A 22,675-nucleotide genomic window follows, 5' to 3' on the forward strand; every position below is an offset into this window, starting at 1 on the left:
TTTCAATTAGCCCCCCTATTCTCTTTTTTTAGAAAATTTAGGAACCGATCTATTTTTTTTCGCCAATGTGCCCCTCGACATCAGAATTTGGCACTTTCCATCCATTCAGCCGTGAAGATGGAGGGCACTTTAGTCCTTTCGCGTGTCCACGCAAGTCAACCCAGTCTAAATCCAAAAGTCGAAGGAGGCTAGGTCACTTTCAGGAAAAAAAAAAAGGCAAACAAAACTATCACAAACAACAAACAAGACACCCAAAACTATAACAAACAACAAACAGATTACATACGCTTCTCTAGCCCTTCGTTGTCTTTGCCTTTCCCATACATCAACCACAAAACTATCACAAACAACAAACAAGACACCCAAAACCAAGGGTTCTTTTTCAGCTTCTCCAGCTGAGACTTTTTTGCATCTTCCAACATGTTTATTTTCCATAGCAGCCCAGGTATAATTTGCTTCGACCTCTCACACATTTATGGGTCACCCCATTCCCAATATCTACATCTATTCTGCACATTCCTCCCAACAAATTGATACCCAAAAAAAAAACAGAAGAAAAAAAGTGCATCAGTCCAAATTTCCACTCAGCAACCCAAATTTCAAATCTGCAAACCAAATTTCAATTATAAACTTACCCTCCCACAGATGTAAAACCTAATCCCTGAATGTGCAGCAGTCCAAGATGTTTGGATTTTCGCAGTCTTACCACAATAGCAAACGACTGAAGGCACCATCCATGAACTACCCTCTTCACCTTCGGCATTCCACCTCTGTGACCCATGACCTCCATGACCTCTGCTAGGTAAGGACCTCCTCATCTCCTAATATTTTGGGTTTTCTCCTAAACCCTAGATCCCCTTCTGGTTTAGGGTACGAAAATGGAGGGAAATTTTTTGGGGGAAAAATAGAGCCAAAACGAAGGAACTAATAGGTGAAGCATGGGTTCAGTTTAGTGGAGACACGAAATGACTAAATTAACCTTCAATTTAACGGCAGAATGGATGGAAAGTGTCAAATTTTGACGTTGGGGGGTACATTGGCGAAAAAAATTAGTTCGGTTCCTAAATTTTCTATAAAAAAAGGATAGGGGGCAAATCGAAAATTAGGTACAAGTTTAGGGGGTATTTCACTAGTATACCCTTTTAAAAAAAAATATCACTGTATCTAGGTAGTATAGCCGCTCGGCTATATTATTTATAAAAAAGATTTTTTTTTAAAAAGGACGCAGTAAAGCGTCCGGCTATACTGGTTTTTTATAATAAAAAAAATCCGGAGTATAGCCGATCGGCTATACTATTTATAAAAAAGAATTTAAAAAACGACCCAGTAAAGCCGCCCGGCTATACGATTTATAAAAAAAAAAAACAAAAAAAGGGACCGGCCCAGGCCATACTCTGTAAATAGAATATTTCAACAGTATAGCCGATTGTCTGAATCTCTCCCTTTTAATTACTTTAATTAGTAGTTATGTTTTAATTATTATTTACTTAGTGAATAATTAGTATTTAAATATTTCTCTCTTTTAGAACATAAAAATCCTGCAAGAACAATAATCAAAACTATACGCAATAATATGTCACCGACATGACCAGCCTTTACATGCATCCACATTTTCTGAACCGAGAAAACTATATGCAATCATATAGAATAAGACAATGAATCCTACTCATGCTGCATAGAACCTCAAATAGGTAGTAAAAATCTACTCTGGATTCAGGCGACAGAAGAAGATCAACTCTCTCTGTCTAAAAACATCGAATTCCTCAGATTCTGGGGAAACAACAAATTTCCCCACCAAACCATATATTTAAGGTTTGGAGCAAAAAGACATACAACAATTTTATGGCCTGAGACCAACGTCCCCAATACAGTTGTAAGTTACCAAGTTTCTCTCCTGAGATTGAGATGTTAATTTCGCAGCCAATCCTCAAACCGGGATACACAAAAATCAATGTTTCCAAAGACAAGCTTTCAATGGCCATGTTTTGCATCCCATCACAACTATCAAGATGTAACAGCTTTAGGGATTTGCAGGAACATAATATCCATTTGAAAAACCCCTCATCTTCTACATTAACATGTGCCAGGATCAAGCTTTCGAGATTCGATAAAGAAGCGAGCAGGGGGTGCTTTAAGAATCTTACACTTAAAGTCCACCTTTAGAGACCGCAGAGATTCACAAAGAAAGATGAAAGACAGAAGTGCTAACAGTGGTTTCCCTTTATATTCACAGATGCTTAGATGAAGCTCTTCAACATTGCATCTTACAGCATTGTAGATCCACATCATGACCCGGAAAGTCTCATCACAAAAGCAGTTATCAATATCGAAGTTATGGAGAAGCCAGTTAATACGACAGCTCACTATCTTATTATCCCTGCGATCAAACAGGAACCTGTCCAAAGAACTCATCAACTCCAACCGCTTACTGCAGGTGGATATGTGAGAGAGAAAATTCTCTGCATCTTTTGGACACACAGCCAACACGAATTACATCTGTTAGGTCAAGGAAGGAAAGAATGTGATGGGTAACTTCGTCTGGAAGATGACTAAGTCTGTCTAACATCATACTCTCAGCCTGAACTCCTTGACCTTGGCAACTTGCAGTGGCAAGTAACTTAGGCTTGGGTTCCATGAGACTAATTATTTCTGTGTTGCTGTGTTTTTAAGAGAAGTTGGTTTCAATTATATACTAAAACATCAATTATATTCATTTGTACACTGAATTAAATAAAGACAAGTAGGTTGCTTTGATACTAGCACTTACCACCATTGATGCACCCTTACTCAAGCTAGCAGGAGGATGCTTCAGCCAAACTGGGTCTTATATAAATTGGAGAATGGTGCTTGGCTGGCTTTGTGGGGTTTTGTTTAGGGAAAGATTTTGACACGCCCAATCTCACGTCTGACACTCGTCTATGACTCACGAATAAGGAGTGCACGAGGTGATTTAAGAGGGATTTTGCGCTTGGGTTTATTGTGTAGCCCTTTGATGTTTCCTTCTATTGAAGTTCATATTTTCGGAAAATGCATGTGACACCACCAACTCACCAATCCTATTCAGACCAAAAGAAAGTTGGTTCAATTTTCTTCCTATTAGCTGGAGATTTGAATCTTGCATACGTTTACTTTTTTTTTTTTTCTATTAATATGTAACAAATATTTATATGCTAAAGTTTGCAAAAAAATTTATGCTTTAAAATCCATAAATAACAATACAAATCTTTATTGTAAATGTTAAAAACAAGTTTATAAAAAAATTAGAAAAAGTAGAAAAAGATAAGTTACAAATGAACAAACTATTCATCAAAACCATTCACTCTGTTCTTAAGTAAATTATCATCCCCTGAAAATCCATCATGTGCACTAATATTGGATTGTCCATGGAATTGATTTAACATATTTCCAGGGATAGAATTTCTGAGTTGGTTGGCAATCGAAACAGCCAAACAGGCTAGCAACAAAAAGCAGCTACTAAAAAAATCAAAAACCATAAGCTTCACGTAATCTACCAAATTATGTAACTTCAAAAAAAAGCACATATGATCTAGGATTATCAGTCAGTACACAGTTGAGTTAAACGAAAATAACACGTACACTCAGATTCAAACAAAACATTGAACAGCATAGAGAAGACAGTTGATCTAATTGAGCTCTCTGGAAGTTTGGGGAGACAACCCTTGACGAACCTTCATCTGGTGAGCTGTTCAGATTATGATTATCAACCTCTTTCTCTATCCTCCAAAAAGACAAGTTTGGCACTGGAAGCTATCTTGCTTTTTGTTATCTTCCTTACAGCTTTCGACTGCTGAGGTGCATGAAAAACTGTCATTTTCTTCAAATTCTGAGCATGCTCGAGCACATATTTTGCAAACTGAATTCCATTAGATCCAATGGAAAGCTCTATGGTTACTTCCTTAAGTTGATGAATAAAAGAAATGTTTTGCAATCTCCAATATCCCATATTAAACCCAGAACACTGCAGGAAAGGCAACAATCAACAAGCAAACCAGCTGAAATTTCCGAACCCAAAAAGAACTAATCATGAAAGAGAGGGGGAAAGAAATAGGCAACACTTTCACTTACATCAGTTTTAGGTTCAAAGAATTCTAGGTCAGACTTTATTTCCAAAGTACTCAAATTACGCATTCCTTCAAAAGTGGAGACCATTCCTGGGACTAGCATATCACGAAAGCTTCCAACATGAATAGACAAATAACAAACATTCTCTAATAGCAGTGGCATGAAATCTCCATAGAAGACAGCCTACAAGTTATAAACATAAACATAAGGGAACCGAAAGACAAGAATTATGAACATTAATTAAGAAAAGAACTACCTGCAATATATTTGAGAAAATAAGTCGATGAAATAGTCATTACTAACTAAAAGTTGAAACTATCATGGTTTTTGAAGTACTTGATCTGTCAAAGTACTATTACAAAGTTTCAGTCTGACAATTCTAAAACAAACAAGAAACATCAACATGAAATTTCATTCTAGCCAGTATAACCAAAATTAATAACAAATACAACCAAATCTTATTGCCATCAGTTTTCTGAAATTAACTTACCCCTATTGCCATGCTGGGAAAGAATATAACCTAAACATGACAAAATTGAAAAAACAAAAACCATTAAATAAAAAGAACATCTTGAAGAGTAGTGTCTAGTTACCATGGTGGTCTCTCTGTTTAGAACAAGAGTTTCAACCTTGTTTATACTGCAGAGAACCTCAGACAATATTTTAAAGCAACGGCGATTAGATTCCAGAAAAAACTCGGCTTTTTCTAAAGACGTAGATTTCCCCAAACTTTGGCCAATCCATACATCATCCCCTGACAATTTCAAATACTTAAGATTTGGAGCAAAAATATTGACCAAATTCTTGACACAGTTACGAAGATCCAAGTGAACAAGTATGTCTTCAAGTTTTTCGGCTGAGATGCTAAGGATATAGTCAATATACACGGGGGAATCAAGCACAAAACTAAAAGATTTCAAAGAGGAGCTTTCAATGGTGATCTGATTTATTCCAAAAATATCTTCAAGATGTAACTCCTTGATGCACTTACATGAACATGAGATCCATTTGAAAAACCCCTCATCTTCTATGAAAACATCATCCAACTTCAAGTATTCAAGATTAGAGGAAGAAGCAAGTGAGGGTGCTTTAAGAATCGTACAGCCCCTGGTCAGCAATAGAGACCTCAAAGATCCACAAAGAAAGACAGACGATGGTAACGAATAACGTCTCACCATAAAAAATCCGGCAACAATCTCAAGGACTTCAACTTTACACCTCACAGCATTGTGGATCCATGTAATCACTCGAAACCTCACATCGTCACTGAAATACAGTTCTTGTTCACCATTTGGAAGTAAACCACACCAAGAAATACGAAAGCGCTGTATCTTATTAACCTCACGATGAATAAATAAGAACCTATCCAAAGAACTCAACAACTTTAACCGCTTTTCAAAGGGGGATATATAAATACATGGACCAGAGGACATATCAAAATCCAGTGAAGGAGCTGACAGATAAAGCTCTCTGCTTCTTTTGGAGACGCAGCCGAAACGAGTGAGGTCTTTTATGACAAGGAAGGAAAGAATGCGATGAACAACTTCGTCTGAAAGGTTACTGATTCCGTCTACCATTTTCCCACTACAACCTCCTCCACCCATAACTCCTTCGTCAACTGGAAACAGATCCGGCAAAAATGCAAAGGCTCCAAGGCTGAAACCTAAGAGAACTTTCAATCTGGAAACAAAAAAGAAAAAAGAAAAGAAGATACCTTGCAAGATTTTCCGACGTCGTCGAGGCGGAGGGGAGGTGGTAGTTTGGAGAGAATATTTCGATTTGGTGAGGAAGGGAAAGCAAGGGTTGCGGTTGATGATGCAGTCGAAGTGGGATGAGGTTGGGCTGAGCTCAACGATCTTTATCTGGTTCGGCAATTCTAAGAAAGAGAGAAAGGTTTAGGGTTTAGGGAGGCTTTGGGTGGCGGGGGTTTGCAGAGAAGATGAAGGGAAACCAGCTTTTGTGCCCCTCACGTGAGGGGTATTTTTGTCCCTTTAATCCCAAAGGCAAAAAGTCACTTTTATCCCTATAGTTCATCGATTTTGCTATTGCAGTTCCCTGAAAATCCATCGTGTGCACTTTTGGATTAACAATGGAATTGATTTAACATATTATCCTGGATGCTATGTTTTCAACAGATTGAATTCTGCGTACTAACGCTGGAGACTGGAGTGAAGGAACTTGCTCTGGTGGGGGAGGGTTAATGAACAATCATCATTTTCTTCAAGTTTGAGCGTGCTCAAGTCCGTTCGATTGCTGGGACTTACATATCACTCACATCTTTCGTGAAACATACTTCTGAAGGAAGTTGAGGTTCCACCCCAAAATCAATTGGCAATGGGGGGAGTAGCCCAACTCCTTATAAACCCAGGCACATGTGGCGAACTTTCAAGCCTAACACGTTGACACATATTGGGTGACGTGGGAGCACGTGTGGCCGTTAGGCTCAACACGTGAAGCTTTGCTCTGATGCCATGAAGGAAGTTGAGATTCCACCCCAAAACCAATTGACAATGGGGGGAGTAGCCCAACTCCTTATAAACCCAGGCTTGGTCCCTTAACTTTTCAATGTGGGACAAATACTCTCAACAACTTCTTCTTTTGAAAGCAAACCGTACACTTAGATTCAAACGATACATCGGACTGCATAGGGAAGACTGGTGATCTGGTTTTGAGCTCTCTGGAAGAGTGGGGAGACAAGACACAAGACAACCCTTGATGATCCTCCATCTGGTGAGCATGTTCAAATTATGATTATATATCTCTTTCTTGATCCTCCAAAATGACAACTTTGAAACAGACAAGTCATCATGCTTTTCCTTATCTTCCTTACAGCTTTTCGACTGATGAGGCTTCTCAGCTTTCTTCAAATTCTGACCACGCTCGAGGACATACTTTGCAAACTGAATTCCATTGGACAGCTCTATGTATATAGTTACCTCCTGAAGTTGATCAATAAAAGGAATGTTTTGCAATCTCCAATATCCCGTATTAAAACCACAACACTGCAGGTAAAGGCAACAATCAACAAGTACAAATTAACTTACCCTGTTGCCATGCTGGGAAAGAATATAAACTAAACAAGTCCAAATTGAAAAAACTAATAGATTCAAAAAAAAAAAAAATTGAATAGTAGTGTCCAGTTACCATGGTAGTCTCTTTGTTTAGAACAAGAGCTTCAACCCTGTTTATACTGCAGAGAACTTCAGACAAGATTTTAAGAATATATCTCAGCTTCAAGTATTCAAGATTAGAGGAAGAAGCAAGGGAGGGTGCTTTAAGAATCTGACAGCGACGGTAACAAATAAAGTTGTTGAGAATTAATGACTAACTCACTGCCCTTTTAAGATCTTGTTGTTGATGGACTTTGGACAAAGAACTCAATGATGGATGAGTCTTACACACACACACAGAAATTAACCAAGCACAAATGACACAAGTGTTTATAGAGGTTCAGCAAATTGCCTACATCCTCTTTGGTGATCACCTTGAGAAATTTCACTAATGAAGATAGGTTACAACTTTGGTTTACAAAGGAAACCCCCTTAGAACACTACCCTCACAATCTGTTTCTCTCACACCCTTGCTCAACACCTTGATACACTTAGAGAACTCTCTTGCTCTCCCCTTAGTTTTTCTGAACACACAACTTAAAACTTCAGCTCTAACTCAACTTGGAATACCAGCTTCTTCCACTTACAATTATTCAACTTGTTTTCTCCTCTTGTGTTATCTTACTTCACCCCATTTCCTACACAAGCCAATAGACAAGAGATAAGATATCAGCTTGTCCTCCACGTTCTTCCCTTTAGTCACCACTTAGACTAAATGTCAGATCAAGTAGGTAAATAGAATCCAACTCAGCCACCTCCCACTTACACCAGAAAATGGAGAGTGATATCTTTGAAATAAGATAACCAATTAGCCATGAGTGCTCTCCCAACTATCCAGCAGGTAGTCAACGTTCATTTAACTCAGAAGTGACCCACTAAGCCTCTGAAATCTTGTGGAAAGCGATAGCCATTGAAAACACTGTTGAAAACGCGTAAGAAATCGTCACAGCACGATTGGGACGACCGGTCGCCAGGAACTGGCGACCGGTCGCTTTTGGTTTTTCCTCCAGACCTTGAATCTGCTTCTAAACGACCGGTCGCAAATGCTAAGCGACCGGTCGCTAGCTTCCTGCGACCGGTCGCAAAGAACTGGCGACCGGTCGCTCGTTGATGTTGCTCCAGACTTCGAATCTGCTTCAAAACGACCGGTCGCAAATGCCTAGCGACCGGTCGCTTTTAGGCAGATTCAAAATCTTCCTTTCAGCGCCAAAACCAACCTTGTATCCTTAGGTGAGCCATTTTCCCAACAATCTCCACCATGGCGAGCCTAATACTCCTTGTGGACATCATTGCCTTCTAGGACATCTGTAATGTCTTGAGAATCGTCCTAATAACTCTCAAGAACTCCACCTCAATCTTTAGCATGTAACAAGATTGAGCAAGCTCAAACAATGCTTGAACTTAGCTGTTGTGACTGGCTTTGTTAGGCAATCTGAAGCGTTCTCATTTGTATGAACCTTCATTATTGTGATGTCTCCATCATTCACCCAATCCCTTATCCGGTGGTATCTCACATCAATGTGTTTGGACCTCCCATGGAACACTTGATTCTTCACTAAGCAAATAGCACTTTGACTGTCACTTAGAATCACCACCAAGTCTTGAGCTATCCCGAATTCCTTTGCCAATCTCTTCAGCCATACCGCTTCTTTTGAAGCTTCCGTTAAAGCCATATACTCCGCTTCCGTAGTAGACAAGGCACTAACCGATTGTAACACTGCTCTCCAACTAATCGGTCCTCCACCACAAGTGAAGACATATCCTGTGGTGGATCTCCTCTTGTCTAGATCTCCTGCATAATCAGAATCTACATACCCCGACACACATGCCTTTCCTTGTTGTCTTTCAAACAATATCCCAAGCCTTTTGGTGCCCTTCAAGTACCTGAGAATCCATTTTGCTGCTGTCCAATGTTGCCTTCCAGGATTCGCCATATACCTTGACACCACACTAACGGCTTGGGCTAAGTCGGGGCGTGTGCACACCATTGCATACATGAGACACCCTACCAAGCTTGCATATGGAACTTTACTCATTTCCTCCTTCTCCACATTCGTAGAAGGACATTCTTTTGCACTTAACTTAAAATGCTCCGCCAAAGGAGTAGACACCGGTTTGCAATCCATCATATTAAACCTTTCAAGTACCTTGGAAATATACTTGCTTTGTGACAGCCACAACTTGCCTTCCTTTCTGTCTCTCCTTATCTCCATTCCTAGGATCTTTTGTGCAGCACCAAGATCCTTCATGTCAAACTCCCTTCCAAGTAATGTCTTCAAATTCTGGATTTTTGACATGTCCTTACATGCAATTAGCATGTCATCAACATAAAGAAGCAAAAGGATGAAGTTACCATCCTTGAATGCATGAGAGTACACACAACAATCAGATTCACATCTTCTATACCCAATCTTCATCATGTAAGAATCGAAGCACTTGTTCCACTGCCTTGGAGATTGCTTCAGTCCATACAAAGACTTCTTCAACCTGCAAACCAGATTTTCCTTCCCTGCTTCAATGAACCCTTGAGGTTGGCTCATGTAGATGTCTTCCTCCAATTCACCATGAAGGAAAGCAGTCTTCACATCCATTTGCTCCACCTCCATGTCCTCTTGTGCTACTATGGAGAGTAGTAGTCGTATAGAAGTATGTTTCACCACCGGAGAGAAGATTTCATCATAATCAACTCCCTCCTTTTGCAAGAATCCTTTTGCCACCAACCGAGCTTTGAATAAGGTGGCACCCTTCTCATGCATTTCTTCTTTCTTCCTAAACACCCATTTGCAGCCAATAACCTTGCGACCTTTGGGTTTAGGAACTAACTCCCAAACTGAGTTTTGGTGTAGAGATTCCATCTCTTGCATCATAGCTTCCATCCAACTTTCCCGTTCCTTGTTCTCAACAGCTTCTTGGAACGTGGTTGGTTCTTCTTCACTAGCATTTAGGGCATAGTGAACTGCATCCATCTCCCATCCAAACCTTTGAGGTGGTTTGATGGTTCTCTTGGGCCTGGACCGAGCTATAGATGATGGCTCCACCTGTTCTTGAGCCTCTTCTTCTTCTTGAGTGTGTTGTTGATGCTGCCCAGCTTCTTCCTCTTCAATGTCGGACTCCACCTCCTCCTGAACGTCTTCAGTTGGCTGTTTCTGAGTAGTCTTTCTTGACACCTTCTTGAGTGGAACTTCAAAGGTTGTTTCTTTCTCAACAACATCCTCCTTTGCCTCTGAATTCTTGACTTTGTTCATAGGTATGGTCTTCTCATCAAACACAACATTTCTGCTGAGTATCTTCTTGTGGTTCACTGGATCCCACAGCTTGTAGCCCTTCACACCACTCTCAAATCCAATGAAAATACATTCAAGAGACTTTGGCTTCAACTTGGATCTTTCATCACTAGGAATAAGTGCATATGCACTGCACCCAAACACCTTAAGATTCGAATAATCGATTGACCTTTTAGACCATACCTCCTCTGCACACTTGAACTCAAGATTTCTTGAAGGCGATCGGTTAACCAAATAGGCAGCGTGGTTAACCGTTTCTGCCCAAAAAGATTCGGGCAACCCTGCATGAATTCTCATACATCTCTCACGCTCCATGAGAGTTCGGTTCATCCTCTCCGCAGCTCCATTTTGTTGGGGTGTCTTCTTCACGGTAAAGTGCCTTTTAATGCCTTCACTTTTGCAAAACTCAAGGAACTTGCTGTCCTTATATTCACCACCATTGTCACTCTTTAGGATCTTGATCTTTCTTCCGGTTAGGTTCTCTACTTCCGCCTTCCACTCTTTGAATTTGGTGAAGACCTCAGATTTCTCCTTCATGAAGTAGACCCAAACCTTCCTGGAAAAATCATCCAAGAAAGTCACAAAATAGCGAGCTCCACCCTTCGATTTAACCGGTGATGGCCCCCATACATCCGTGTGAATATAATCTAGCACACCCGTGCTTTCTTCCTCTTTGTTTCGCTGCTTGAAAGCTATTTTTGATTGCTTTCCCATGGTACAAAATCTGCAGAACTCAAGCTTGCAACTTTGAACACCTTTCAACAATTTTCTGTTGTGTAGTTCCTGCATGCCCCTCTCACTCATGTGCCCTAGCCTCAAATGCCAAAGCTGAGTTTCATCTTCCGAGTCCTTGCTTGTAGATACAGCTGCTCCACCTATGATTGTTGTACCACACAACCTATATAGACAATTAGGTTGAATCTCACCCTTCATAATCACAAGTGAACCTTTTGAGACTATGAGTTTCCCTCCATTTGCTTTGAATGAATAACCATTCTTATCAAGAGTTCCAAGGGAAATGAGATTCTTACGCAACTTTGGAATGTGCCTTACCATTCCAAGCGTCCTAACAGCCCCATCATGCATCTTTACCTTGATTGTACCGGTTCCTTTGACTCTACACATTGAGCCATCCCCCATCATCACTTCACTGCTATCTTCTTTCTCATACGTGTCAAACCACTCCTTGTTTGAGCACATATGATATGAGCATCCGGAATCCAAAATCCAATCGGAAGAGGAACACCTTGAAGAATTAGCCAATGCATTTGTTTTAACATTGCTATTAACACACAAAAGCTCACCATCACTTTCCGTGACATCCTCCGCTGTGTTTGCTGCATTCTTCCCTTTGTTCTTCTTCTCCTTCCATATGGGGCAATTCTTTTTCCAATGCTCCTTTGACCCACACTCGAAACAACCATCTTTCGCCTTGGATTTGGACCTTCCTCTATTGCCTTTCTTGCCTTCACGCCTCTTTGAACGACCTCTCTCTCCGGTCTTTGCAACTAGACCTTCACCTTGAGAGTTTTCTCCCGAACGTTGAGTCATCCTATGGTGTGTCATGATGTCTTGCACCACAGGCTCAAAATCAAGAGTAACCTTTCCGAACATAAGAGTGGTTCGGAAGTGTTTATAGGACGAAGGTAAGGATGTCAACAACATGAGAGCCTTATCCTCCGGACTATAATTCACATCCATTCTCTGCAAGTCAGCAACACATCTATTGAAACTACTTAGATGTTCCATTAGATTTCCTCCCTCCTCCATCTTAAGATTCAGGAGTTCTTCCTTGAGGAAGAGTTTGTTGGACAACGATTTCCCTGCAAACATCTCTTCGAGCTTCTCCCATGTTTGCTTCGCTGTATCCTTTATCACGTTGATGAGCACCTCATCGGAGAGATAGTTTTCGATAGCTCCTCTGGCTAACTCGTCAAGAACTCCCCACTCATCATCCGTCATGCTTGCTGGCTTCTTCTCCTTGCCAACCAACACTACATGGAGCTGTTGTTGTGTAAGAGCTGACTTCATCCTTCGTTGCCAAAGAGTGAAGTTCTCCTTCCCTGTGAAAGGCTTTAACTCCACCTTCATACTTGCTGCCTGTGGTGGCTTCATATGCTGTGAACTGCTACCACTCTCAGCTTCCATGTCACTTGCCATCTTCAACACACTAGCACTCCAAGAGAAGAACTAGCTCCAGCTGCCAAACACAGCTCTGATACCACTTGTTGAGAATTAATGACTAACTCACTGCCCTTTTAAGATCTTGTTGTTGATGGACTTTGGACAAAGAACTCAATGATGGATGAGTCTTACACACACACACAGAAATTAACCAAGCACAAATGACACAAGTGTTTATAGAGGTTCAGCAAATTGCCTACATCCTCTTTGGTGATCACCTTGAGAAATTTCACTAATGAAGATAGGTTACAACTTTGGTTTACAAAGGAAACCCCCTTAGAACACTACCCTCACAATCTGTTTCTCTCACACCCTTGCTCAACACCTTGATACACTTAGAGAACTCTCTTGCTCTCCCCTTAGTTTTTCTGAACACACAACTTAAAACTTCAGCTCTAACTCAACTTGGAATACCAGCTTCTTCCACTTACAATTATTCAACTTGTTTTCTCCTCTTGTGTTATCTTACTTCACCCCATTTCCTACACAAGCCAATAGACAAGAGATAAGATATCAGCTTGTCCTCCACGTTCTTCCCTTTAGTCACCACTTAGACTAAATGTCAGATCAAGTAGGTAAATAGAATCCAACTCAGCCACCTCCCACTTACACCAGAAAATGGAGAGTGATATCTTTGAAATAAGATAACCAATTAGCCATGAGTGCTCTCCCAACTATCCAGCAGGTAGTCAACGTTCATTTAACTCAGAAGTGACCCACTAAGCCTCTGAAATCTTGTGGAAAGCGATAGCCATTGAAAACACTGTTGAAAACGCGTAAGAAATCGTCACAGCACGATTGGGACGACCGGTCGCCAGGAACTGGCGACCGGTCGCTTTTGGTTTTTCCTCCAGACCTTGAATCTGCTTCTAAACGACCGGTCGCAAATGCTAAGCGACCGGTCGCTAGCTTCCTGCGACCGGTCGCAAAGAACTGGCGACCGGTCGCTCGTTGATGTTGCTCCAGACTTCGAATCTGCTTCAAAACGACCGGTCGCAAATGCCTAGCGACCGGTCGCTTTTAGGCAGATTCAAAATCTTCCTTTCAGCGCCAAAACCAACCTTGTATCCTTAGGTGAGCCATTTTCCCAACAAAAGTCTCCCTACTGCTTCGACATTAACCTCAAGAACTTCAACTTTACACCTCACAGCATTCTGGATCCACGTAATAAATCGAAACCTCACATCTTCAGCGAAACATGGATTTTCTCTTTAAGGCAAATCAAGCCAACAAATACGAAAGCCATGTATCTTATTAACCGCACGATGAATGAATAAGAACCTATCCAAAGAACTCATTAACTTTAACAGCTTTTTGCAGGTTAACAATTTCAACAAAATTCAGTGAGGGAGTTGACAGATAAAGCTCTCTGCATCTTTTGGAGATACAGCTGAAACGAGTGAGGTCTTTTATATCAAGGAAGGCAAGAATGTTATGAGCAACTTCGTCTGAAAGTTGCTGATTCTGTCTATCATTTTCCGCAAGATTAATTACTTCAATTCTTTGAAAGTTGGGAAGTCAATCTGATGCAGAATGCATATTATTAGTTTTCCTAATTCTACTTGGATTAGTTTTCCTATTATTAGTTTTCCTAATTCTTAAAGATTCCTTCCTAGGAAAGGATTTCTTATTAGTTAATTTGCTTTCCTATTTCGTAAAGTTTACTTTTCCTTTTCCTAGACTAAAAAGGGTTTTGCCTCTATAAATAGAGTTGTTTGTAATCTTTTAAGGCAAACTTGATTAATGATAAATTTCCTTACTTTAAACTCTCTGATTCCTTCCCTTTCCCTTCGTCTCTTCGATCTCTAATTCTTCTCCTCGATCCCTTATTTCTTCTTTGTTCTATTGCTCAAGTATTTACTCTAAATCTACGGGCTGTTCTACATCAATTGGTAATCAGAGCCTCCCTCACTTTCATTTTGCGCTTGCTCTCTACCATGGCCCCCCAAACCGTGGCCAGCCTTGCAGAAAAATTTCATGCGTTCCAAGACAAAGTTTCTGACGATATCGCTGGCATGGAAACCCAACTCTCCAAACTCAATGTTGACCTCAAAGACGAGTTGGTACAGGCTCACACACATCGTGCTGACCTCAAAGACGAGTTGGTACAGGCTCACACACATCGTGCGCAGACGGACCTTGCCATCACCAAACTCCAAGACTCTGTTCAGTTGCTTATCAATCACTTTCGGACTGGACATGCTGAACCTTCTTCTACCTCCGCGGTGCTCTCGAGTTCATCTACGCCACCACCGAAAAGTGGCCTTCTGCCCAATCCACCAGTGGATCACAAACTTAAGGCCGCCATGCCATACAGCATGCCGCATAGCTCACCTGGGCTCTCACTTGATACGCCCACGGCTCCATTGGAACCCCCCTTTTCTTTTGGGTCTCTGCCACCGCCCCATTATACTCACCATACAACGGGCCCTCATCCAGTGCCTACTCAGGCTCCTACCCTGCCACCCATTCACCATGATCCATACACTCATCCCCCTCGCCATTTTGACAACGATGTCCTCCGCCACATCAAACCTACCGCTCCTACTTTTGATGGTCGCGGGGATCCTACGATGTTTCTTGATTGGGTTCAGGCCATGGAGGATTATTTCGCCTGGTACAACCTGACGGATGCTCATAAACTTCGCATTGGTAAGATGACGCTACAAGGAGCAGCTAGACAATATTGGAATTCTGTGGAGGAGCAACTATACCAATTTGGACAGCCGCCTGTGACTCTTTGGGATGAGATGAAATTAAAGCTTCGCGAAGAATATCTTCCCACCTTTTATCGCCAGCAATTGTATGAACAATTATGGACCCTTTCGCACGGAAGTTTGACCGTTACTGAATTCCACGCTCGTTTTATCGAACACAAGATACGTGCGGGAATTCGTGAAGAACCTGACATCACCATGTCTCGCTTTCTCCATGGTCTTCGTGATGATATCAAACGTGAAGTCCGGCGGTTCCTTCCACATACTTTGGAAGATGCATATTGCCACGCATTGGAAGCTGAAACTTTTTTGCGTCCACAACATAGATATACAAGGCATTCTGGGCACTCTTCCACTCCTACTCCAAACCGTAGTACTCCTAACTCTAAATATGGCGTTTCCGGTCCACTGTTCGGTTCATTTTTACACATGATTTTTCATGTTATTCCCCTTTTATTTTGAGTTAGTTTTTGACATTTTATAGCTTTTTACTTCCTTTTTGTGTTTTCTTAGATTTTACCTTGGTTAGATTGAAAATGAGCTAAAAGTGCACTACTTGTTATAATTTCTGTTTTTGTTCATTTTCGTAGGTCAACTTCTTGGCCTGGGATCAGAATGCTCCGGTGCTCGGATGAGGTCATGATCTTCTTGAGACTTGTTCCAATGGATGTTAACTACAATATATCCAAATTTGAGCTCCATTGGACAAGTATTGCCCATCCAACCGATCCTGCATGTTACCACAGCTCTGAAATCCGAATTTGGCAAGCTTTTACCTCCTTTGTGTTATCTTGATTTTCTTGTTACCATAACTCTTGGTAACAAGAAGTTACCTTAGCTTTGAGATATTTTCTGAAGCAATTGGCATCTTATTGAGGACAAAGCTTCATCATGGCAAGGGGACAATGGGCTAAGGCTTTATCAAAGGTGGTAGTTTAATATTAAAAGGTAAAAGCTGGAAAGGAGGAGAGAGGGAAGAGAAGTCAAAAGGGGCAATCTGATTTGGGGGAGCTTGAAACGGGAGAGACTGAGGATTCTATCATTCTACACAACTAGAGAGCAGATTTTGGAGATTTGGAGCTAGGAGAAAGCCAAGGTGCAGCCAAGAAAAGTGGAGAAGAAGACTTCCACCATTGATGATCTTGAAGCTTTCATCATTTTCTGAAAATCTGTAAACTCTTTCTAATTTCATTTTGAGTTTGTATTTGAAATAAGTATGAGCAACTAAACTCCATAGCTAGGGCTTAGGTTGAAGCCCTAAACATGATTACCTTATTGTTTTGATGCTTGAGTGTATGAATTTCTAGATATTGTTGATGAATTCCAATTCACCAAATTAATCTATCCTTGATGTATGTTCTTCTTTGATTGATCACCTTTGAAAGCATGCTTCTTGAGATTGTTGGGATTATGTGTATCTTCATGTTATCCTAAGCAATAAATGGATGAAGTAAGAATCATCCATGTGAATTGGTTTCTTGAATACCTAATGTAAACACCATGCTATTAGGATTCTCGTGATGTTCATATTCTCTTTGAACTTAATGGGTTTTTCTTGTAATTGAATCAAAGTATTAAGCACACCTAGATTCGATTATAGGGAAGGCACAAGTATTGTAGCACTCGTACTGCACTTTACGTACATTAGAGAGAATCAATGCGTCTCGAGCCACTCGTACTGGTCTTGATTGCGAACATCTTCAACAACACATTTAGAGTTCATCACTTGAGTATTCATGAACATAGGTAGAATTGTTTAGGGTGGATTCCGAAACCCTAGTGTTTGTTACATTTTAATTTCACAATTTGATAATTCATCTCTGCCATTCTCATTTAAATTCAAAGTCCATTTACTTTCATGCAATAGAAATAGGTCACTTGAACCAAACCAAAACTCCCCCCCCCCCCCCCCCCAAATGTGTGTGTGAGTTGTGTGTTTGATATGTTGTGTGTCTTGTTTACTGAATTCTGTTTATTTTCGTAACTGTTTTGGACTTTTGGTTCGCAATGTGTTCTTCGTTTTTGTGTGCTGAATCCAACCCTATAAAGAACGTGAAATTTGGATAAACGGTTGGAAAGTTATAGGCAAAACACTGGACAGATGTCGAAACTGGAAAAACAGAGAAACGAATCTGCCCAAAAACGACCGGTCGTCACTATTCAGGCGACCGGTCGCACATGAATCTGCCCAAAAACGACCGGTCGTCACTGTTCACGACCGGTCATCACTGTTCATTTTCACTGTTCACCGCACTGTTCATGGCACTGTTCACATGTGATAAATAGGTGATAAAAGGGTGATAGAAAGTGCTGTTTCTGTTTTTCTTTGGTTTCTTATGTTGTTTCATTTCTTTTACATTTCTTTACTCATTTTTAGTTTCCAATTTGCATTTGTGCATTTGTGCATTTGTGGTGTGTTAAATTAGTGTTCTTTACGTACTCAAACTAGAACTTATAGGAAGCCGACAAGTTCTTCGTGGGATCGACCCCGTACTTACATAATCTTTACTTCATTAGATTCGTGCACTTGCGGGTATTTTTAATTGGTTGTTTGCACATTAATTTGTGTCATTTTAGGAATGCAACATCCACCTGCTCCTACGATACCCGCAACAGAAAAAGGACCAGCCCCATTCACAGCTGCTCACATCGAATGTTATCGCTGCCATGCTAAGGGCCACATCGCCTCCCGTTGTCCCCACGAAACTTTAACCCTTGGCTCCCTCAATGAGGACTCTTGTGTGGACGAGTATGTGGAGCCCCTTGAACCTGTTTATGATCCAGAACTTGATAATTGTTGTGAGGAAGAGGCGTTTCACCAACTGAGTGTTATGCGTTGTATTTATTCCGCACCTACATCTCCACCTCCTGATTCATGGAAGCGCACAAGTATCTTTCAAACCTATGTCCCTTGCGGTACCGATAGATGCCAACTAGTTATTGATGGGGGAAGTACGCTGAATGTTATCTCTAAAACTGCTGTCGATCGCCTTCACCTACAGCCCGAGCCACACCCCCATCCTTTTCATGTTGGCTGGGTAGATAAAACCAGGTTACCTGTCACCGACAGATGCCTTGTTCCTCTTCAATTGGGTCCCTGTCACGAGCAACTTTATTGTGATATCCTACCCATGAGTGTCGCACATGTGCTACTAGGCCGGCCTTGGCTTTATGACCGTCATGTGAAAAGTTGCTGCAGAGAGAACACCTATACTTTTCAACATGAGGGAAAGAACATCACGCTAAAGCCTTCCAATCCGGCCATCAAACCAACTAAGGATGGTCAACCAACACTGTCAATGAAAGAGAAGGCTTCGGAGCATCGATTGAGTATTTTATCACCTGTAGACTTTGCATACGAACTGCAAGACACTAGTGTGGTATTTGCTCTCTTGCTTAAACCGGCATCTGATTGCATCCCCACTCCACTTGCCGAACCCATACAACAGCTGCTCACTGAATTCTCTGATGTCATACCTGATGATTTACCAGATGACTTACCTCCAGCGAGAGAGATTCAGCATGCCATTGACCTTGTTCCTGGTTCGCAGATTCCTAATCTTCCCCATTATCGTATGAACCCACCTGAGCGAGCAGAGTTGAATAGACAAATTCGGGGGTTGTTGGCTAAGGTCTTTATTCATCATAGTTTAAGTCCTTGTGCTGTTCCAGTTCTCCTTACCCCCAAAAAGGATGGCTCCTGGCGAATGTGTGTAGATAGTCGCGTCGTCAATAAAATTACAGTTAAGTATCGTTTCCCCATACCGCGACTTGAAGATATGTTGGATGATTTGGCTGGTTCCCAATGGTTTTCTAAGATAGAACTTCGCAGTGGCTACCATCACATTCGCATTCGTGAAGGAGATGAGTGGAAAACTGCGTTTAAAACCCCTGATGGCTTATATGAGTGGCTTGTTATGCCCTTTGGCATGTCCAATGCTTACTTGATTGAGTTGCCCGCAGATATGCATATAAGTCTCATTTTCAATGTTTCTTATTTATCTCCTTATCGAGGAACCTTTTCTCCACCTATTTCTATGGATGTTGCTCAAGGTTCCACTCCTATGGTACGGCATTTTCCTTCTACTAGTTCTGCCCCTACAGACCAGATTGAGGACGTCTTGGATCATGAAGTTATGGCCTCATCTACTGGAGGCTCTACCTGTTATCTGGTTCGTTGGGTTGGAAGGCCTGCTACTGAGGATACTTGGATTACAGAAGCTGCATTTCGCCAGTTGGATTCCACTCTTCTGCACAGTTATCAGGATGCTCTTCATGATCTTGATTTGGCTACATCCCGTCCTCCCATCATCCATACTTACAAACGTCGTCATCATCCTTAATCTTGGTTTACTCGCCGGTGTCGAGTTCTTTTTTGGTGGGGGAGAATGATGCAGAATGCATATTATTAGTTTTCCTAATTCTACTTGGATTAGTTTTCCTATTATTAGTTTTCCTAATTCTTAAAGATTCCTTCCTAGGAAAGGATTTCTTATTAGTTAATTTGCTTTCCTATTTCGTAAAGTTTACTTTTCCTTTTCCTAGACTAAAAAGGGTTTTGCCTCTATAAATAGAGTTGTTTGTAATCTTTTAAGGCAAACTTGATTAATGATAAATTTCCTTACTTTAAACTCTCTGATTCCTTCCCTTTCCCTTCGTCTCTTCGATCTCTAATTCTTCTCCTCGATCCCTTATTTCTTCTTTGTTCTATTGCTCAAGTATTTACTCTAAATCTACGGGCTGTTCTACATCACAATCAAGTTCTAACTTCTAGTCATATTGTAATGTTTCAAGATAAAATGGCCTAAACTAGAACAGACCAAAACAGAGTTTAGTGACTACATTACATGTCAAATACACATAGTTCAACATTGCAACACAAAATGCCTAAAAATTGCTGTTGTTGAGCTCAATGCAGGAGGAGAGATGCCCTTGTAAAGCTACATTATCTTAGTCTTTGCTTTTTGTTTCCTCTTTGTTGATCTTCCTGAAAGACAACTGTGGCACTGGAAATCCTCTTGCTTTTATTTAACTTCCTTATAACACTAGATTGCTGGGGTGAATGCACAATCACCATTTTCTTCAAGTTTTGGGCATACTCAAGCATGTACGCTGCTAACTCGATTCCGTTAGACCCATTGGAGAGCTCTATGGTTACCTCCTTAAGATGAGGAATAAATGCAAGGTTTTGCAATCTCCAATATCCCATATTAAAACCAGAACACTGCAGGAAAAGGTAACAATCAACAAGCAAAATCAATTGAAACTTCCGAACAAAAAGTAGTAATTTACCAAACATAGAGGCAGGAAAACTACATACCATGAAAGAGAGGAAGAAAGAAATAGGCAACACTTTTACTTACATCAGTTTTAAGGTCAAGGAACTGTGGGTCAGACTTTATTTCCAAAGTTCTCAGATTACACATTCCTGCAAACATAGTGACCATTTCTAGGACTAGGATATCAAGAAAGCTTCCAATATGAATAGACAAATAACAAACATTCTCCAGTAGCCCTGGTACGAAAACTCCATGTAACAGCGCCTACAAGTTATAAAGACAACATAAGTGAACCGAAAGACAAGAACTAATTCAGAAAAACACTAAATGCAAACTCAAGACAATTAAGTAGGAGCCCATATCATGGTTTTTGAATTACTCAATCTGTAAAAGTACTATTACAAAGTTGCATATTGACAATTCTAAACCAAACAACATAAAATGAAACTTCATTCTAGCTAGTGTGATAACAAAAAAAATATTAACCGAATCTTATTGCCATGCTCGGAAAGAATATAATCTAAACAACACCAATTTGAAAAAAAAATATCTGGAAGAGTAGTGTCTAGTTACCATGGTGGTCTCTTTGTTTAGAACAAGAGCTTCAACCCTGTTTATAGTTATACTGCGCAGAACCTCAGACAAGATTTTAACGTCATCCGCTTGAGGCTTTAAAAAAACCTGAGCTTTTTCTAAACACATAAATTCCCCCAATTTTTTTCGAAGCACTACATTCCCTGACCATTTCAAATATTTAAGATTTGGAGCAAAAATATTTAAAAAATTCTCGGAAGTGGATCCAAATTCCCAGTCAATAAGTACCTCTTCAAGTTTTTCACCTGAGATGCTAAGGAAGAGGTAGGGAAAAAGATCGGAATCAGTGTCATGCACAAAACTAAACGATTTCAAAGGGGGCTTTCAATGATGACCTGTTGTATTCCAGAAACATGACAGAGATGTAATTCCTTGATGCACTTACATGAACATGAGATCCATTTGAAAAACCCCTCATCATCTTCTATATCAACAAATTCCAACTTCAAGCATTCAAGATTAGAGGAAGAAGCAAGTGAGGGTGCTTTAAGAATCAAACTAATACTGTTGAGCAATAGAGACCTCAAAGATCCACAAAGAAAGACAGACGATGGTAACAAATAAGGTCTCACTTCAAATACTATGACGTCAACCTCAAGAACTTCAACTTTACACCTCAGAGCATTGTGGATCCACGTAATAACTCGAAACCTCACATCTTCAATGAAACATGGATTTTCTTCTGAAAGCAAATTATTCCAACAAATACGGAAGCGCTGTATCTTATTAACCGCACAATGCAGCAATAAAAACCTATCCAAAGAACTCAACAACATTAACCGCTTTGAGCAGGTGGATGTATTTGCATTGCATCAGAAAACCCATCAAAATCCAGTGAAGGAGTTGACAGATAAAGTTCTCTCCATCTTTTGGAGACACAGCCGCAACGAGTGAGGTCTGTTATGTCAAGGAAGGCAAGAATGTTATGAGCAACTTCGTCTGGAAGGTTGCTGATTCTGTCTACCATCTTCTCACTGCAACTTCGTCAACTTTGTTTCTTAGTTTCGAGCACAAGTGATGGTTTTGGGAGGAAACAGAGCTGCCAAAGATCCAAAGGCTCCAAGGCTGAAACTTTGAAGAACTGAAAGAGACCTTTCAAGATTTTCGGACGTCGTCGTGGCGGAGTGCATGTGGTCGTTTGGAGAGAGGATGAGGGAGGGAAAGCAGGCTTGGGGCCTAAAAAGCATTAATAATGAGACCCTCTTCTCTCTTCGTTTGTTTCCAACAATCTCTTTATTGTTGAATGAAAGTTTTGCAAAGATTTTTGGCATCTTCACCTATTCCAATAATAATTTTTTTAATTCAAACTTGGATTAGACCAGCTATGATGATAACTGCACTTACAAACATTTCATTTGATTGAGTGACCACATCAGTCAGTACAATTATTTGTGTGAATGTATTTATTAGGGAAGGAGCAAATC

At 40.6% G+C, this 22,675-nt stretch overlaps 2 protein-coding genes and 2 pseudogenes across 4 annotated transcripts; 1 reads left to right on the top strand and 3 right to left on the bottom strand.

Moving 5' to 3' along the window:
• Positions 1–1,702: 1,702 nt before the first annotated feature.
• LOC110746759 (F-box/LRR-repeat protein 25-like) lies at positions 1,703–2,650 on the bottom strand (annotated as a pseudogene).
• An 866-nt stretch (positions 2,651–3,516) lies between these two features.
• LOC110746760 (FBD-associated F-box protein At4g13985-like) lies at positions 3,517–6,053 on the bottom strand. Of its 3 annotated transcripts, none has more exons than XM_088255924.1 (4): positions 5,798–6,053; positions 4,677–5,701; positions 4,087–4,266; positions 3,517–3,979 (listed from the first exon to the last, which is right to left on the bottom strand). In XM_088255924.1, exons 2-4 carry the CDS (start codon positions 5,685–5,687, stop codon positions 3,722–3,724), a joined length of 1,449 nt encoding a protein of 482 aa, XP_088112050.1. In that variant the 5' UTR covers positions 5,688–5,701; positions 5,798–6,053; the 3' UTR covers positions 3,517–3,721. The 3 variants fall into 3 exon arrangements, with proteins under 3 accessions (XP_088112050.1, XP_088112051.1, XP_021802694.2); XM_088255925.1 differs by having other exon boundaries at positions 4,677–4,837; positions 5,075–6,053; XM_021947002.2 differs by having other exon boundaries at positions 4,677–6,052.
• Positions 6,054–14,598: 8,545 nt separating this feature from the next.
• Positions 14,599–19,721, top strand: LOC110747330 (uncharacterized). The gene is made up of 3 exons (XM_088244663.1): positions 14,599–15,793; positions 17,956–18,921; positions 19,393–19,721. The coding sequence occupies exons 1-3, from the start codon at positions 14,599–14,601 to the stop codon at positions 19,719–19,721; spliced, it is 2,490 nt and encodes an 829-aa protein (XP_088100789.1).
• A 602-nt stretch (positions 19,722–20,323) lies between these two features.
• On the bottom strand, positions 20,324–22,218 carry LOC110770130 (putative F-box/FBD/LRR-repeat protein At4g03220; annotated as a pseudogene).
• Positions 22,219–22,675: the final 457 nt, after the last annotated feature.

The sequence above is a fragment of the Prunus avium genome, chromosome 7 (genome assembly GCF_965620075.1).
Source record: "Prunus avium chromosome 7, drPruAviu1.hap1.1, whole genome shotgun sequence".
In the NCBI taxonomy this organism is placed as follows: Eukaryota; Viridiplantae; Streptophyta; class Magnoliopsida; order Rosales; family Rosaceae; genus Prunus; species Prunus avium.